We start from the raw sequence: 19,967 nt of genomic DNA, 5'->3' as shown, positions 1-19,967 counted from the left end.
ACAAGGGCTCTTTAATCTCTCTCCATACAACTGTTGAGAGAGAGAGAGAGAGAGAGAGAGAGAGAGAGAGAGAGAGAGAGAGAGAGAGAGAGAGAGAGAGAGACGTCCCTCTTTGAGTACACTGTCAGAATTGGAAGATTAGCATTGATGAGACAGCAACCACAACAGCCCACTCGTATGCGTTTCTGGTTACATTTAGGTCTCTCCCATGTCTATCTGCAACAGTTTTGGTTCGCCATCTCGTATTTACATGTTGCTCGTCGTATTTCCTTTTTCATGTGGATGATTGCTCATGCGGGACTACCAGTTGGGACTTGGCTAGCTACTATGGGTCACGATCCATTATGTACTCGATGCCCTTTGCGCCAACTTGAGACACTTGCCCACTGTCTTCGGTCATGCTCAGCTTCCCATGTAGTGTGGCTTGCAGTTTGCTCTCTACTCAGCAGAACAGGTGTTCAACATGGATTTCTTACTTGGGGATCTGTCTCATGGTTGATGCCAATGCCCGGCCCGCATCTTTTCTATGAGGGCTCAGCCACAGATCCATCCTTCATGCTTACCTCGACTGGTTATCGGCGAGGGACTTTGGCTATGCTACCACAGATTGCTTGGCAGGGGGATACTCAGACACGTGATGCAATTTTCTCAGTCATCACTAGTATTACACTATGGAATATTTGGAGAGCTCGTTGTCTTCACATTCTCAGTGCGGCTCCACAGCTCCTTCAGGACATCCTCACTGCCATTTGGCTGGACATCATTCACACCCTGATTTGGCAGTGGGATTCGTCCTTCGGTACATCTAGAGCAGCTGAGGCTCGTCGATTTTTCTTCCTTCGGCGTTGGGCAAGATCCCCACTCTTCTTCACACTGATAGGTGGTCAGATTATTAGGGGCATTATGCCCCTCCTCAGTGGTTTCTCCTCCACTCCTCACACCGACCACCATGAGATTGTTCTAGTCGAGTAGTCACTATAGTGGCTCTCCTCCTTACATTCAGCTTGTACACCCCACGTGATAGGCTATTTTGGCATCCGCTGGGATTATTTTGTACTCAATAATATACAACCCTGACTTTTTCCAAAGAAATAGAGAGAGAGACGTCCCCAGACATCAAGATGGGCACCTGCAGTATGTCCGGCCAGTGTGAACTTGGACCTTTGGTTATGAAGTCTTGTAAATAGGACTTGAGAGTGGCGAGCCTCATTTGTGAGACATCTTCTGTGATCACCAGACTTGGACTCTTGGCCCTTTGCAGCTTTGTCCGCACACCCATATTGGTGTGGGCTTGGTGGTATGGGACAATGGCCCTCATGGTAGAGTCTAGCCCGCTTGGCTGCAGGTTCCCAGGCTCGGGGGTGAGCCCGTATTGGCTCTATGGCTGGGAGGTGAGCCTAATGTCCGCTCACTACGTGTGTCTACTAGGTGTGAGTTTGGCTTGTGTCATGTCATGTGTGCAAGATGGATCTGGTGAGGGACCAACATTGGTATTAGAGCTTCTTATTGCTCGTATGCACGACATGGTGAGTGGATCACAGGTTTCACCATTTTGTCAATAGTCTTTAGAGACTCCCAAAACTCAGGATCCTCTACCTTCCCTGTACAAACGATCCCTACGACTGTACTTGCACGAGAAGTCTCAACAAACTCTGTACTGATGAAGAGCTGCCGCACTGCACTTTGACACTCTACAAAGCGGCTTAGCATTAGATAGTTGTAGGCAAAGCGGGTCTCACAATACTTTAGAAGCACTTTGCTCCCCGACCGCTTCAAGAACTCGGCTCGAAGTATGTTGTGGTTGTTGATGAAAGCAACCACCTTGGACGTGGATGCAATGAGAGGCTCTATCCAAGGTAGTTTCTCACATTACTTTAGAAGCACTTTACTCCCTGACCGCTTCAAGAACTCGGCTCGAAGTATGTTGTGGTTGTTGATGAAAGCAACCACCTTGGACGTGGATGCAATGAGAGGCTCTATCCAAGGTAGTTTGCCGAAATCCTTCAAGAGGTTGTTAAGACAATGTGCCATGCAAAAGGACATCGTGATGAGGATAAGCGCCTTCCAAAATAGCTCCAACTGCCCTGTTTGATGCCTCCCCATCGGTGACTAGACTTGTCACAAGGTCCAACCCAATGGTCTCTATGGCGGAGGCCCATTCACCCGCAAGGACATCTGTTGATTTTCCGGTTTCCGTGGCGTCATGGGAGTGGGCAAAATACATCTCCCCTTTGGAATAGGAAACAATGCCATGGATGGACCTCCTCTTAGTGTCGCTCCATCCATCTGCAATGAGGGTCACGCCATACTTCGTCCATTGCCTCTTCATGTTGAGGGTTGCCATCTCCATAACGGCCTTCTCTCTATCGAGTAGAGTAGTGCGGAGGGCCTCGGAAGAGGGTGGCACGTAACGTGCCCCATACTCTCTAATCTTCGTGCGCATGGTCTTGAAGTATTCCGACCTAGACATTGCACAGAAGAGGTATTAGGATTTACTATTTAGATGAGAATGAGAATCGAGATGATTGATTGTATGAAAATGATAGTAAGTCTTACCGAGCCTTTATGAAGGGGATGTGATCATGATAGAAAAAGCGGGTAACACTTGCATCCACATCCTCCTCCTTTTTTGAGAGAGAGAGAGAGAGAGAGAGAGAGAGAGAGAGAGAGAGAGAGAGAGAGAGAGAGAGAGAGAGAGAGAGAACTTGACACAAGGCAAGGAGCAACATTTAATGATAATGATTAGATGGAACCATGAAATTTACATAAGTGGTGGCTCATATAGCCCCAATGATTTGCAATTGACATCGTGGACTAGTGACCTAATCAGCTATGTCAGGTGGAGAGAGCTAGGCTAGAGAGGTATCACATAGAGCTAACAACTACGTCCTCATTTTGGCATCAGATGTACCTAGCTAGTCTTTTGCATATTATGGTTGTACTCCCTTACACATATAGCTCCTCACCCTTAGAGCTAGAACTCCATCCCCTTCATCTCTTATACAAAGCGTATACACCCAAACGTTAGTCTGTTTTATTGTAGCCCTTATTTCCTTTTTTCCCGATATCCAAAGAACACACACATTGTACATCATTTTGTCCCACAACCGACTTGGACCTCTAGAAGGCCTTTGGTCTTGAAACTACTATAATCATCAATGCCCACATCAACCTCATTAGCTTGAATTTTCCTTGCAAATTGTGGCGAAGTACGATATCACTTTCCATACGGGTATGGTTCATCTTACGATATGAGCATGGTTGCAACTGTGATCGGGTATCAGGCTATTAACATCTCCTTGAAGAATATGCCCCAGAGAGAGAGAGAGAGAGAGAGAGAGAGAGAGAGAGAGAGAGAGAGAGAGAGAGAGAGAGAGAGAGAGAGAGAGAGAGAGAGAGAGATGAAATGAATGTTATATTAACGTCTTCAAAAGGCCAGAATGACCTATGAGACCAAACTGATACAAAAGTGGTGAATCTGTTACAATGTCTGGGTACCTTAGCACTAAGGTACTAAGTGTGAAAGTGTGAAAAAGAGAGAGAGAGAGAGAGAGAGAGAGAGAGAGAGAGAGAGAGAGAGAGAGAGAGAGAGAGAGAGAGAGAGAGAGAGAGAGAGAGAGAGTGAAACCGGCCCGTGGGGCGGTAGGCATTGGCTTTCACCCGAAATTCTTTACTTTAGACACATACAGAGCACTTTGCAAAAAGAACCTGTGACGGAAATTAACACTTGAATACACACACGGCTTGGAAGCTAGAATGCCCTGAGCAGACGCCGACAACCTGTAGGCCCTAAAATTGGCGCCCCTTTCGGTATTTCTTTATACTTTGAGAGGGTAAATTTACTAAGTAGAGTCCTGGGAATCCTTTACCTGTATCCAGCTAGATACCACAGGATTTGGCCAAATTTCGGTAGCATAATAACCCCAAAACTTGCGCGAAACCAATTCCCGTGCTGGAACTCATTTCCACTGGCATAAACCCTGTGATTCCAGTAAATTCAGCACGCTGTATTTACTGGTTTTTGCCCTGGTTTCAGCCCCAAACAGTTCCCTAACTGTCCTTTGCCAGTGGGGCACTATTCCCAATGGTTCTAGCGTCCGTATGGCTGAAAAACAGTCAATTTACAGCGCATACACAGCGCTGAAAACGCACCTGTACGGTGAGGTTATGACCCTCACCGGTGCCTGCTTTGGAGTAGCAGCTACCCCTGTTCCTGCTCAAGGAGGCTCAAGCATGAACCCACACAGTTGTACATCAGTCAAATGAAGAGTCCTCTTGTGGGGCATCACATAACTGCACGTAGGGGGGAGGGAGCAGTGTGCAGCGTGCAGGGCATCACTCCTAGCACCACACTGTACATGGGAGGGAAAGAAAGTACTCCATAGCTCTTAACCTGTGACAGGTTCTCAATGAAGCATTCCCCGGCATAAATCGAACGCTCCCTCTGCTGCCCTTGACTAGTAATGCATCTGTGAACAAATAGATGCAAAAAGGGAAAGATTTCCATGTCTGGCAGAACCTGCGTATCGCTGAAAACACAGCAAAACAGCCCCGCAAACACGCATCTGATGCCTTCCAATGCTAAAAATGAGCTCCTTGGTCCTAGATGGAGTCATGGGAAGCTCAAAAATGGAGAGAAATGGCTAAAAGCCACAGTTATCAACCTCCAAAACTGCTCCAGAAAGTCAGTTACAAGTTCTCTTCTCCCAGACTTGGTAAATTGGCCAAAAAGTGCCACTTGGCACTTATACATGCAATTTTCCCGCATTGGGCTTCCTGCTTAAAAATCTCTCAACTGGTGCATCAGTTGACTTTGCAGCAGAGTAATCAAATGTTCCCCTGGTCATACCGAAGCTAATGACACGAATAGATTTCGTAGCCCAAAATAGCAGTTCCCTAAATTTTAGGAGATGCTTCCGTTGGGCTCCCACTGGTCTTCTGACCATCTATCCTCATTGGGACCGCATGAAAAAATGCAATGTGGCCCAATTGTCGGATACTTTCCTTTGGTGATCCCACCTTGACTTTATGCCTTTATTGAGTTCACTTCCTAGTATCCACCAACTTGCTAAGTGCGATAAGGGGACCTACATGATCTTGAACTGAGCCTAGACATCCTTTTACTTTACGAGTTCCAGTGCCGACCAACTTTCCGTCTGCGGGTGAAACTACTGTTCACATTGGCCATACAATGTCCGACCCTTTGCTACTTCAAAAAGAGGGTCTCAAAAATTAAACAAAAATCATTGGAAAGAAACCAACAACTAAGGTTAGCAATCGCCACATCCTCGTGAGAAATGAAATGAAATGTTATATTAACGTCTTCAAAAGGCCATAGTGACCTATGAGACCAGAAAGTGACAAGGTGGTGGATCTGATACAAAGTCAGAGTAACAAAATAACCTAATCAACAGTACAAAACAAAGATATATATTATGGGATTCTAGATTGGTCGATGTGAGCTAAGCCGAAAACTAAACAAAAATGGGCGGCTAGCTGGGATAGCTGAATCACAAAAGATCTAGCATCGGTCGTTGGCGAATCTCATCAATTTCCTCCATGGTTAGTAGTCTGACCGGGCGTCGTGCATGCCTGGCTAGAGTGCTCTGAATCTTTTGACGTAGCCTCCGTCGATGCTGCGTAGTCTTGCGCAATCGTGGGCGCCTGGATTTCCCCAGTTCAATCGCTCGGTCAATCAGTCTGCCTCTGGTGTGAGACGGGGGGGAGCTCTGCTGTGGGAGTGGCTCTTGCGGCTGTCCCATGTCTGCTCTGAAGAAGTCTGTAATCCGTCTTTGAGACTGGTTAGCCTCGCCATTCATCAGGCTCTCTCTGTGTCTGCGCAGCTCGAGTAAGAACAAACCCAGGCATCTTTGATCTTCGTATCCCATTACTCTTGAGAGTGGTCCAAAACCCTCTCTGAACAAGCAATGGAAGCGGCCTCGTATCTCGTAGTAGACGGGGCAGCGGCATGTGTAATGCAGCTCTGTCTCAGGTTCCATGTTACACAAGGGGCATGTCCTGACCTCTGCTGGTACTCCGCTGTATCTCCCGGTTTCAATCCGCAGCTGGTGAGACGATGTGCGTAACTGGCCAATAGCACATCGTATCCCATGAGACAGGTGGGTATCCATGTATCTGGGTCTCATCACAAAACCATCTTCCGTAAGCTGGAGAAGGTGGTCTCTGTAGAAAGCCATCTTCGTGCCCAGTTCTTGTGCTGGTTGTATCCATGTCCTCCTGGTGTCTAGCTGGGTCAGGTCTTGGCGGATGAGCTTGGTGATCTCCGACTGTGTAAGAATGAGAGATGGTGCATCCAATGAGTATTGGAATGGTGGCAGCCTGTCTATGCTGAACCCATGCGCCTGAAACCATGATGTCATCTCCCCATACCAGCATGTTGTATCTCCTTGTATGGCTAACTGTCGAGAGGACTCAAGTGCTATGCGAGCATATCTGTCTCTGGGAAGTTCCCATGTGCGGTTTATGAAGGAGACTGATCTGGTGAGCGCCTCTACCACCAGTGGGGGAGCCGCTAGCTCTTCTCGGATAATGGCCCGTGGTACTAATGCCTTGGCTCTAATGAGCCGTGAGATCATAGAGACGAGAGGTTTTTCCATGTTCCCCCATCCGTCTGTGCGACCCGGCCTCCCGTGGTGATCCAATAAAGGTCCCCATATCTCAGCCCCATAGAGCAATGCTGAGGCCACCAAGGTGTCAAAAAGCCAGAGGTTCGTCCGGGGTTCCTGAAACTTAACCTGCGAACACATCTGCGAACACATCCTCTCTAATCTACCCAATGCTGCGTGGGCTCTAGTCAGTCTGGTCTCTGCTGCTCTTCTGAGTGAGAATGTGGGTCCAGTAAAAACCACTCCAAGGTAAGTGTAAGCGTCTTTGTACTCCACAGTGTCCTGGCCGTATGTGAATGTAGGTGCTGATCTCCTGATCCACTGTGGAGTGGTATTAAACACCATAACCTTGGTTTTACCAAGGTTGACAGACAAACCACTTTCGTGGGCAAACGTATGCAAAGCACCCAATTGGCGTTGCAGTCCCTCTGGGGATTCGGAGATCAACACAATATCGTCCGCATATAACAAAAGTGGAATCCATGTCCCTGCCAACTGTGCACCTTTATCCCCGTCCCTGTCAATGTAGTCAGAAACCTCATCCACATACATACCGAAAAGAGTAGGAGAGAGCGGGCAACCCTGCTTCACCCCAATAGTGGAGTGAAACAGTATTGAGAGTCCCCCCGGGGTGCGTACATGCCCTACTACTGATCTGTATAATGCCATGATCCCCCAAATGAGCTCTGTGGGTACTCCCATTTCCTGTAATCTGCGCATCAATCTAGCTCTGGGTACTGTGTCAAAAGCTTTGCGGAAGTCCACAAAGCTATAGTAGATCCGTCTCCTATGAGATCTGCCTTCCTCGATGATGGCCCTGAGTGTCAAGATGTGGTCAAGAGTAGAGAAGCCTCTCCTGAACCCCGCCTGCCCAGTTGCCCGCAGTCCTTCCCTCTCTGCCCATCTACTCAGCTGTTGCTCAAGAATGGATGCATACAATCTTGCCAGTGTGTGCCCAATCATAGTAGTGTGATAGTTCCCAGGCTCCATGGGGTCTCCTGATTTGAAGATAGGTACGATCGTAGATAGGCTCCAAGTGTCCGGTAGGCCCTCACACATGGCACGGTTGAACATAACTGCTAGAAGCTCTGCTAGTAAGTCTTTGGCATGCATGAAATGCTCAGCGACTAGGCCCTCATGATCATATGCTCTCCCGGTCTTCATCTTGGAGAGAGAGAGAGAGAGAGAGAGAGAGAGAGAGAGAGAGAGAGAGAGAGAGAGAGAGAGAGAGAGAGAGCCTATTGTGCTATGAGTGCTTAAGCCTTACCATGTACAATCATTTTTGGTTTTTTCAAACGGAATCAGGGTCATGTATTTTTGAAGTTCAAGGGTAGAAACATACTTTAATCATACTTCCATACTTGTATGTGTTTGTTGTATGGAAAAAACTGTGTACCCAATCTTTGATGTGCGCCATACTACACCCCCAGTATCATATAGGATGGAGTTAGCTAGAGTGCATATCATACTTGTACACCCTTTGCATATAGTTCTCATTAAGAGCCCCTAGCGCTTACCCTTGCATATGGTCCTCATTAAGATCCCCTAGCACTAGAGTTCCATACTCCCTCCATCCATCATGGTTACCACTCATTGTACACCCCAGATCACAAGTTTATCAGTTGGCTTTAGCTATAGTCTTTATTTTCAGTTCAGCTTTTCATTCTTGGAATGACAGAGGATACATCACATGTATACATTGATTTGTCTCAAAGGCAGCGCACAATTCAACATTCCCAGCTCAATGATGGCAGTTGAGGCGACTGCAGCATGTGTAGTGTGCGCACTTGGGATGGCAGCTCTAGTGGTAAGAGTAACCGGTGGAGCTACAGGCAGCACACAGCAATAAGGGATTGGAACTGCGCTTGCGTGATCGACTGCAACTGCGCAAGTGCACTGTCCACACTCCCAGAAAAGTGGCTGATTTCTATTTCTTGAAAAATCCCTCAGAACACCCTAATGGTGCTGATTTTGAGGGCAAGTACATACCTATTTACAATGCTGGTCCGAAGGCAACAAACAGGAACTGTGAGAACAGTGTACAACTAGAAACATTGGCAAACTGTAAAAACTGAAAACCAGGGGAAAAACCTCTCCTAAAGAGAGTAAAAGGTGCCCTAATAAGCTGAATGGAGAGAGGATGACAGCAGCCTTTGAAAGATAGGCACTTCCACCGAAAGCGCACTCTGCAAACTGTAGAGCAAAAACCCGAACCATCAGGAAGCCATCAGCGGTGATAGAATCGAGAGCACCTGCAATGGCCAGAACTACATATCGGGCATATGCCCTCCAACTGGTATCATGTGACAGCAAGAGGTGGGGATAACAGAAGGGAGAGGGCAGTCGATGACCAAGATGATGGAGAAAAAACAGTTGACATCAACTGGAAACTGCGGGGGAAGCCACACGGTGTGTAACAAAGTTCTGCACTGGAGCAAACAAGGAGCTGTCAGCCAGTATAGAGACCAATCCACTTGCTGAAGGTGGTTCCTGAAAATTCGAGCTGGGGAGGGGACACCATGGAGATTGTGAAGGAGGCTCCGAGGACAATGACCTTGTGAAAACCGGCTGTAGAATTGGTAGAGAGATCAGAGAGCAGGGCAGCTAGCCAATGACCCACGAAAACCACACGAGCGTGCGCACACACACACGAGTGTGAAACGTGCTCAAAAAACTAACTTAATCCACCCCCCCCAACACACACACACACACACACACACACACACACACACACACACACACACACAGTTTTAAGAGCATGACGAAATCAAAACTTGCAAAACCAAGTTTCGCTACAGATCCAACACGCGCACACGCACATCATATACACGAGGACAAGGAACTGCAAACAGAAAGAAACCAAAAAACAACGCAAACAACAAAATGAGGTAGCAAGAGGACAAGCAAAATGAAACGAAACCCTGCCCAATAGCCAATAACAGTAAGCTGCCATGTTGAGCATCTGCTGCATCACCTAGAAAATCACCAACCGCCTCACGATGTAGGGCTCCTTTGCTCGCAAGGTTTGCTGCAGGCTTGGCTGGTGCAGGATTGGAGAGACCCTTCAAGGATTTCCCTCTGCTATACTTGGAGTGGACGAGGCCATGAAACGCAACCAAAACTTGCCTGATGTCCGAGCAGCACCTGAGGTGGCAGAGGGCAGCTGCCAACTGTGGAGGTGCAAGGCTTATCTCAACGGGGCTGCGGGCAGCCAGATAGTGTTGAAACAGGGGACATGCTGGTAGCTCGCAGGAGCGATTGCTGCAAGTGGCTGAGGCGGGGCAGTGAGGGAAAAGGTCTAAATGGTGAGGCTATAGCAGCTGAGGGAAAAGGCTGAAACGGCGAGGCTGTGCAGTGAACAGCAGCGCAAACCACCATGAGCAAGGGTCTGATGGCGGCGACTCCAAACTCTAGCGGGTGAGGTACCAGCACGGGGCAGCACGCTGTAACAGTTACTGCTTAGCTGATGTCAAACGTGTGAAGAGGTTGAGGGGGTGCAGCGTGAGCACACACAGCAGCACTCAAATCTGTGCTGAACATGGACACGGCCAGAGCTGACGGGAAACAGCGTGCAGGCTGACGTGGGCAGGACAGATCTGCGAGCTGGGCTAACATGGCCGGGAAGGGCTGGCTGTGGAACACAGGGTGATTGGGGTTTGCAGGGCGATGCAAGGGTAGGGTTCGTGCAGATTTGGAGCGTACACTCTCTTTCTGTCTCTCTCTCTGCCAATCTTGCTTGTTTGGAGTAGATTCAGTACTACTTCAATGCCTCTCTAATTGAGGCTAGATGCCTTTCTATGATCGTGAAACACTTTCATATTATAATGAAGAATAAGCTGATTTCAAGAACACAAAAGAATCTCTAAGAAGAGAAGACTGATTACTACAGCTATGTGATAGTTTTGGATCTGTAGAATGTGCTTGAATTGAGAGACGCATCTTAAATTGCCATAATAAAAGCAAGGGAAGTTCTAGTGTGTGAGCGAGTTCTGTCTGGCATTGCAAAAGCAAGGGAAGTTCATGTTTGTGCCCTGAAAGAATGTGCACTACACGAGTGAATGATTTGTTCAAGCTGTATAATGTGCACATGTGATGTACATGTTCTTCGATGGTAAACTTTAATTTGTCATAAGACCTCATATTGATTTTTAAATAGAACTATCTGTTTCATGTACAGACAGAGCTGCTCTTGCTGGCCCAGTTGAGTAGAAATGCAGCAGATGTTCCCAGTGGTCTACATGCTGACTTTGCCCAAATCCTTCGTCTTGCTCCTCGTTTGCTGGAGGAGCTAATGAAGGTAAAACATCGATCTCAATGATCTCATTTTTGGATGATTCTTTCTGTTGACGTGTTTTGGCAATTGACAGATGGCTGTTGCAGCTAGAAATGCAGAGGGATATGGCTGGCTCTGCCCTGCCCTCGGCGTTATGGAGCTTTCTCAAAACATAATACAGGCTAGTAGTTTCTGTTGTTTTCTTCAGCTTCAAAGTAGTAGATATTGGTTTTTTCGATACTCCACAGTGTTTTGCGTTTTTCTCTGGTGTGACGTTGAGCAAATATATCTGTGCAGGCGGTCCCTCTCAGTGCTAGGAAGGATAAAGCCGTTAGTGGAGCAGAGGGAACTGCAGCTTTTTTACAGCTGCCCCATTTCAGTGAACAAGTCGTTAAGAAAATAGGACGCAAGGTAATCTTCTTGTTCCTGTTAAAATAGATTTAAGTTCAATATTTATGATGGTAATCGGTATAATCTAGCTCTGGTGGTACTTGAACCTGTAGAAAATCAGAACCCTTCAAGAATTTCGCGAATTGAGCTATGAGGAGCGGAAGGACCTTCTTGTTTCCAAAGGAGATTTCTCAGAGCAAGAAGCAAGTGATGTGGAGGCAGTCTTACAGATGATGCCAGTCATCTCTTTGGATGTCACATGTGAAACTGAAGGAGAGGAAGGAATTCAAGAGGGTGACATTGTGACCATGAAAGCGTGGGTGTCTCTAAAACGAGGCAATGGGCTCATTGTGGGGCATCCGCATGCACCCCATTTCCCATATCACAAGGATGAAACGTATTGGCTGTTACTGGCAGACACGAGCAAGAACTTCATTTGGGTATCACAACGTGTCTCATTTTTGGATGAGTCGGCTGCTATTTTGGCTGCCTCAAAGTCCCTACAAGAAGCCATGGAAGGAACGGGAGCTAGTGACACAGAAGTTAACAAGGCTGTGAAGGAAGCGGTTGCTAAAGTACGGTCTGGTTCTAGGCTATCGGTGGTGAAATTCCAAGCACCTGCTGAGGGGAACTATAATTTGACTTCCTTCTGCTTGTCAGATACGTGGATTGGCTGTGACAAGAAGATGAATGTGAAGTTAAAAGTAAGCAAGCGTAGCCGGGCGGGCACCCGAGGGATGCTATCTGATGAAGGTGGGGCACTGGCAGAAGAAGTGGAGGAGGAGGAAGAGGAAGAAGCAGCATATGATGAAGATTATGAGAGTGAATACAGCGAAGATGAGGATGACCAGAAGTCGAAGGACTCCAAGAAGGAGCCAGTTGAGCAAAAACAGAGTTCTGATGATGATGAGGATGATGGGTCGGAAAGTGACTAGGCTTTCTTGAAAGCACTCCAAAGCTCTGTTCTATTGTGCTTCATTCTTGTAAATGTCATGGATGATGACACGGAATGTGCATAGATCCCAATCACGGGTGGCCTGTCGATGCGTCTTCGCTCTTTTGTGCGGAATGTAAGCTCCCGTGTGTGGGTGAGTTTCCTTGATTTTGCTGCTAATGACAGTCGTGAAACTTTTACTTGAGAACCTCACCCACTGCCCTGCGTGGGCATGCTGGTGGAAATTATAGCTGTTCAAGAAGAGCTGCCTGCTGACAAGGCCCTCAAGATTAAAGTTCTAACAAAATTTTTACCCCTAATTATTGCAAAAAAAGGAAACATTTTTCATGTTCACTTTGCTCTGTTGGCCCATTTGGAGTGGTGGGGTAAACATTTTTTTGAAGATTTTCCACACGTTAGAACTACGACCTTCTCTCTCTGTGTGTGTGTGTGTGTGTGTAGGAAAGGGTGGAGTCTTGAAAGCAATGAGTACATCTTTGTAAGAAGCTCTTCAATACATATTCCATCTAAAGCGTATTTTCTCAAGAAATTATGATCGTTGACGCTTGTGCATTATGCAAGAGAGAGTTGTAGTTATTGAGAAAACATAGCTTCATAAAGATTTCATTCAGATTTGAGCACCGGTATTGCTGAGATCCTTTGGTCCTTAGTTTTTACCTTGATTGTCTAAAAGGTTTTAGAGAATGCTAGCACCACGGTTTTCCGAACGGTTTTGTGCATTGGAAGAGACGACATTTTAAAAACACACGTGTAGTGGCATTGCCCCTAGGAGGCGAATATGAATGATATTTAGCCTAGGTTGGTTTGTTTCTTTATGTGGTGTTTGTTTTGACTTTTTGGAAAAACAAGTAAGTAGATTGTCTTGTTCTCTTATGTTACTGCTTGTGATCTATGCAGTCGCTAGCTATGAAAATTCTATTCACAAAAATGCAGTGCTTTGCAAAGGTTGTTTGCCCTTCATTTGTGTCACCAAATTTGTCATGGAATCTTTGTGTTCTATGGTATTCTATTCTTATGAAATTTTCATTTAAATGAAGATAGTGCTCCTAGTAAAAAAGATTTTATATTAATTTAGCTTCATGTTATAGGCTAAAAGATTAGGAAAACTTAGATGACTAGGTACAATATGTAGGACCTCATAATTTGATGGAAGATCATGTATTTAGTCTTTTGGATTTGTGCATGGTATGTACTCGGGCGATTTGTGTTCGCCATATGTGGTATTGGAGACGTGCACAAGAATCTTTGCAACACTTGTCGACAATTAAAAAAAGTATCACTTCTGTTTGGTGTAGTTTGCATCATTGAGGGGAGAGGGTATGATTCAACTTTCAATTTTTGAAGTTCACCTCTAAATTTTATGTTGGAAGGTATAAAAAAGAATCCTTACAATTAGGTACAAAGTTTATTTTTTTGTAATTTGGTGGGACTGTAGCCATAATTAAGAGTCTACCTATAATGTTGTGCACACTATTGACAATTATCATGCTCTTATACTTCTTTAATTATGTGGTAATACGTTGCATATACATTATGGATACACTCCTATTGATCAATGCAAAACGAGCATATGGTTGCAAAATAGACTTGATTCATTATTCATGAAGTTATACACCACAAGCTCTTTTGTAAAGCTAGATAGGATTTCCATATAAGCATATGTGACATGACAATATAATACATAGGATGTTGATAAGGATTCACACGTCTTTCACATGGGTTTTTCACACATGGCTTGACGCATAGGATGATGATATGGAGAGAAGGTTCACCCATGAGTTGAAGGTGAAACAAAGTCTATACCCAAAAAACCTCTACTTGTGGGTCTTGTTGATTGTTCTTACCACAAATGCAACAAAGATTCACTTCATAACAATCCTTCGAAAAGTGATTTGTGCGTCCACAATCTATACAATTTAAATTCTTTTTGGTGCTTCTGTTGTAATGATTGTTGGTGACAATTAGAGTGCCTCTAGTGTCTTTGGCTGTAAACTTCTTCTCATGCACTTGGAGAGAGTTTATGAAATCTTCAATTTTAGGCACATGGGTCTTTCTCTTTGAGCACTGTCACGATTTGCCCAAACTTTGCATAATGATTAGCCTTTAATATGATCAATTTGATTCTTATTTTCTACAAGACTTTGGATATAGGTGAGTTGTGTGCAGATGCTTTTGAGCTTGTTGACAAGAGGACACATCCTCCCCGGGCTCCATGACCAATCTATAGAGTTGCATTTCCAATGCAATCTTAGCAATAGCTCCGAAATGCCTCTCTAAGGTAATCCATGCATCGAGTACAGTGGTACAATCGTCAAGAAGTGCACAAAGTTGTCACCGAGTGCAATTAGAAATACTACCCTCAAGAACTGTGTGTGTGTGTAAATTAGAAAAGGGGTGAGAATGAAAGTGTTGAGATCATCTTTGTAAGAGTGCAAAGTTGTCACTGAGTGCAATTAGAAATACTACCGTCAAGAACTGTGTGTGTGTGTGTAAATTAGAAAAGGGGTGAGAATGAAAGTGTTGAGATCATCTTTGTAAGAGGCTTGTTATTACATATTCCATCTCGAGCATATTTTCTCAATTTCAAAAACTTTAATCCTCACCACTTGTGTATTATGCAAGAGAGAGTTGTGCTTCTTGAGCAAACATAGCTTCATAAAGTATTACTTACATGTTTTGCTCCTTACTTTTTACCTTGATTGTCCAAAAGGTTTTAGAGAATGTTGACATCACCATTTTCCACATGGAAGACAAGACATTTTAAAAACAGGGTGACTTAACACGCACAATTGCATTGCCCCTAGAAGGAGGTGAATATGGTGTTTAGGCTAGGTTTGTTCTAAGGATATTTTTTTTGACATTTTGGAAAATCAAGTAGGGTGTCATTTTCTCTTGTGGTATTGCTTGTTCATACTCGAAATGGATTATCTATAAATTTACCAGTTTTGAAAATTATAATCGCAAAATTTACTCTCAAATTGTGCTCCACAAAGGTCGTGAGACCTTTATCAATGTCATAAAATTTGTGTGATTGAAGTTTTTGAAATTTATGGTATTGTGTTTTTAGAAAATTTTCCTCAAAATGAAGATAGTGTTCAAGGAAAAAAAGATCTTACATAATGTCACTTGAGATATGTGTGCCAATCTTGCACACTTGTCAAAAGTAAAGGAGGAGTCATATAAAGTAACACTTCTTTGTAGAATAGTTTGTATCACTAAGGGGAGAGGGTAAAATTTGAAGTTTACCTCTAAATTTCATGTTGGAAGGTTAAAAAAAACATTACAGTTAGGTGCAAAAGATAGTTTTTTGTAATTTGATGGGAGTTTACCCATAATGATGTGCAGTTTGTTGTCATTTATCATGCTCTGTCTTCCTTTAATGACTTGGCAATATGGTGCTTTACACTATACTATTGGTTTGTTCAAAAAGTTACAGAATTGGGTTTACTTAAAATGCATGTGATGTTAGAGCTTTTACAATTATCAGTTTGTCTGTCTTATCGCCTTCTTATATGACATACATACTTTTTGGATGAGTTATTGGTAATCTCGCAACAATGTGATTATTCCATAAAGAAGAAAGGTTTACTTTGAGGTCCTTTTTATTTAAGAGTAATTGCAATAAATAAAGAATTATAATTTCAAATAAGAAAAAAAATTGTTTATGAAAGCAAGGCCATGTTCGGGTTTACTTTCTTTTTCTCGCATTCTAAAGTTTTACTTGCTTTGCAAACAGTTGCAACACAGTGACCATATCATCTATATTTTGAAATCAATGTGTGATCGGCACTCAATTTTTTGCCTCTTGTTTTTCTCACTTTACATAAAGTACTTCGTACGTAGATTGCTCCCAATTTGTCCCTTTTTTATATGGAATGTTAAATGTTAGATGAAAAAATTTCTTTTTTCATTGATGGTTTTATTGACTTGATAATGTATTATCGATACCTTTTTTGATTTTGTTTGTATGTATCTACATATAAATAAGTAAAGAAGAATAACTAAGGGCAACTTATGAAAGATACAACATTAGCGTTAAAAGCCTAGTGATCACTTCTAGCTAGCGCTTTACTCTTACTGCAACTATCTTTGCTTAGTAGAAACATACTATTGCATCCACCATAAAATTATATTTGGATGAAGTGTTGTAATTGAATTCTTTATTTGTCTAAATCAATAATGTGTAATCTTGAAAATGCGTGATATGTTTAAGACTGATATTAAAAGTAAGAATGCTTTAAGATTTTCTTGAGGTACCAAGGAATATGAAAATGTAGGGCTTACTCATTTTTGTAAGACAATCTAATATAACACTAAGTTGTAGCACCACAATTGTAGAATCAATCAAAATTTTATAGTAAGAATGCTACAAAATTTTATTGAGGTACCAAGGAATATGAAAATGTAGGGCTTCCTCATTTTTGTAAGACGATCTAATAGAATACTCACTTGTAGCACCACAACTATAGAAATTCTTGGATCAATCTAAGCGTGGTTGAGGTTGAGATATTTTTGTGGTTAGCAATTGGTTTTTTTTTGTCTTCTTCTATGGTACATGGATGGTTTCGGCGACCAAATATTTTTATTCAAGGAGGAGAAGAAAATTCTTGGTTTGTAGGTGCTTTGTATTACATGTAAAGAAATGTAAATATTAATAAAGAGATGCTTTGTATCTACATGTAAAGAGATGTAATTGTTGGTAATTAGAATAATAAAAACTATAGAATTACAAATCACAAGATGGAAGAAGGAATGTATATCTATGGTAAGAAGCATTTTTTTTGCTTAATTTTTTTCTTAATACTCAGTACTTTTACTTTATGTGCATTTGCAACACAATGTAAATAGCAATTCTTTGTTTAAAACCGATGTATGATTGATATCTTGTTGCTTTTTTCCCTATTAACAAGTTGCTTTGTATGACTTGACTTTGAGGTTAGTAGCATGTATTTGAGTAGCTTTTCCCATTGATACTTCCTCAAATTATCAATGCATTATTGATGCCCTTTTGATCATGTTTGTATATATATCTGCATATAAAAAGTAAAGAAGAATAACTAAGAGCAACTTTGTATAAGAAACAATAAGTTTGTGTTTGCAAAGGAGGGGGAGGAGTGCCTATATAATTGTTGGTTTTTCTTTGACAAAAAGAAGAAAGTCATTTTATGCACCTAAGTAGGCAAAGAAATTGACTATCATTATCTACAACCTTGATAATTAAAGTAATATGGTTTGAACTGAGGAAAGAGGAGTTTGTGATTGTCAGAGGGAGCTATGGAGGATTAGGCAAAGACCTATTAATAATGAACATAATCGCGAGTAATTTTACAATAGAGAACCTCGATTATTGAACCTAGAAAATCTCTTAGAAAAAATCTATATTCATAGCCTAGAGCTTGGCATATGAGGAGGTGAGACTAGTGTAGGTAGTGCTTCGTGAAAGAACCGAAGAGTCATGTGAGGAGGCTCCTAGAAAGGTGGGTTGACCCTACAAATGGGGGGAAGCTTTGAAGGCTAGTGAAAATGTGCATGCACCAACATTGGGTTTCATTTCATTGTAATGAAGTATCATCATGTAATGCCATATATGTGCATAAGGTAAGAGGCTATTCATAGGCTAAAGCTCATTCAAAGCAAACCTCCTCTTGGGGTTTAGACTATGTGAAAGCACTCATATGTCAACAATGGCTCCTTGCATACTCATAGGTGCCTATCAAAGGCTCATAATCATACTCATAAGAGCCTAGAGGTGGCTTAGTGATCATAAGGTAGTCATCGGTGCCAATGTGACTGATATTCATGTTTGTACAATTACCTCAAATGAGTGTTCATAATTAAGGCCAATCAATCATGGGGCTATCTCATATATGAAGATACAATAGAATAAAATAGAGGGTGATAGATAGTTATATGTGCTCACAGAGTGTTTGAATTAGAGTTTACAAAAAAAAGGGTGGATCCGTACTCCTTCACTTCTTCTTCATCTGCAACATTGAGCTCATTTTTGGTTGTCTTCTTGTTATGGATGACCTTATTCTTCTTCTTTAGTTGATCCTTGAAGTAATATCATACAAGGGATGCCTTGATTTGCCACAAAACTTGCACTTATTTTATTGTAACACTCCTTTGCTTGGTGGCCTAGCTTGCTACATATAAAACACTTGGTCTTTGAATTTGACGCTAGATGCACTTAATATGGATCAGTCTTAGCAACCCATGGAATTATATGTCCAATAGGTGCTATTGTCTAAACTATTTACAAGAGCATTATCAATAAATCATGCCCAAAGAATGATCACATATATTTCCATTGCTAATTGTGCTTGGATGCTCAAGTTATATATGTGTGTGTGTGTGTGTGTGTGTGTGTGTGTGTGTGTGTGTGTGTGTGTGTGTGTGTGTGTGTGTGTGTTGGTGCCTTGTACGTGTGTTTTGGCATGTCTTTTATTGTAAAAATTGTATCCATATCATAAATTGTCCATTTTTCACTAAAGTAGCACAATAGAAAATGCCATCAACTCTGTTTACAAGAACATCTTGGGTGTCATAGTTTTCATGTTGGATTGTAAGCCATCGGCTACACACGTACGTGTGTATCTACCCCTAACCAATATCCTCATTTGTGAGTCACCAATCAAAGCCCCAAGACTGAAGGCTAAAATCCCAATCATGTCCTAAAAGAAAGCATTATAAAAGGGCCTATTTTAAAGGCTAAATGAAGAAAATGTGGGTTCCCTTTTGAGCATCTTGAGCAGGTGCATCTACTTCTCTCACTTAATCTCTCTCGATATGGTACCTCTATGCTATGACCCTCACATAGCTTTCAACTTCAACAATTAGTCTCAAAGCAAGGTTCCATGGGAAACTAGAGACAATTATAGCTTTCCGATAAATTTAGGTTCTTCTACCATAGTTAGGAAGATCTTCATTTATATAGTAGCTACAAATAGCTTGGCAATAGGTTTGAAAACTCTTCTTTTATCATCAACTTGACCAAGCCTTTTGTAAGTGCTACTCAATTTGGTTGATCTTGTTATCAACTCCTCGTACGGGTTTGAAGCTGTTACAACTACTAGTGGGAGAATTTTATGGCAAAGACCACAAAAGAAAAGCAAGGGTAAATTAGCCAAAAGCATTAAGTCATAAATTTTGCTGGTTGAACTCATTTGCATGGTGCTTCTAATCAATCAATTGAAATAATAAGGGTCAGGGGTTGCATCAAATTTGTAGCATCATAGCTGCCATTAAGCTATGCTACTCACAAGCACTACAATATTGTGAAAATTTCTGGCCAGGTTATGAAAGAATGCTTCATTTCAAAGCTTACTTTTGTCAAGGCTAGGGACTTGCTACGCGCCGTGTGCGAGCCACAAAGGCTCCTAGCACACAGTCATACAACAGATAAGCTCACAAGGAAGAATGGTGTGTCACTCACCTTCCTGCGTAGTTGCGAATGAAGGATTCCTGCGCCGCGAAGAAGAGGGAGACGCCGCTATGCCGCGCTCAACCGCCTCGCCGCCTTTGTGCCGCCGCAACGCTCGATCACACACACACACACACTCTCACACTCTCTCTCACACGTACACACACACACACACACACACACACACACACACACACACACACACACACACACACACACACACACACACACACACAAGGAGATGGTGAAGGAGAAGGTGGAGATGGAGCAAGAGCGGCTTCTATTGCACAATGAGAGAAT

General features: G+C 43.0%; 1 protein-coding gene across 2 annotated transcripts in view; it reads left to right on the top strand.

The window, feature by feature from the left end:
- ATERDJ2A (DnaJ / Sec63 Brl domains-containing protein) overlaps nucleotides 1-12,577 on the top strand; it is a 64,756-nt gene extending 52,179 nt beyond the window's left edge. For both annotated transcript variants that reach the window (XM_086503700.1, XM_086503701.1), the window contains exons 8-11: nucleotides 10,804-10,923; nucleotides 10,994-11,080; nucleotides 11,197-11,310; nucleotides 11,403-12,577. In XM_086503700.1, coding sequence (XP_086359826.1) covers nucleotides 10,804-10,923; nucleotides 10,994-11,080; nucleotides 11,197-11,310; nucleotides 11,403-12,224 — 1,143 coding nt within the window. In that variant the 3' untranslated portion in view covers nucleotides 12,225-12,577. The remainder of the gene's footprint in view (nucleotides 1-10,803; nucleotides 10,924-10,993; nucleotides 11,081-11,196; nucleotides 11,311-11,402) is intronic.
- The last annotated feature ends 7,390 nt before the right edge of the window (nucleotides 12,578-19,967 follow it).

Source organism: Adiantum capillus-veneris, chromosome 27 (assembly GCF_014529385.1).
Source record: "Adiantum capillus-veneris isolate H3 chromosome 27, ASM1452938v2, whole genome shotgun sequence".
Taxonomy (NCBI): Eukaryota; Viridiplantae; Streptophyta; class Polypodiopsida; order Polypodiales; family Pteridaceae; genus Adiantum; species Adiantum capillus-veneris.
Note: the sequence above shows the minus strand (reverse complement) of the source record. Positions and strands in the feature narration are given on the sequence as shown.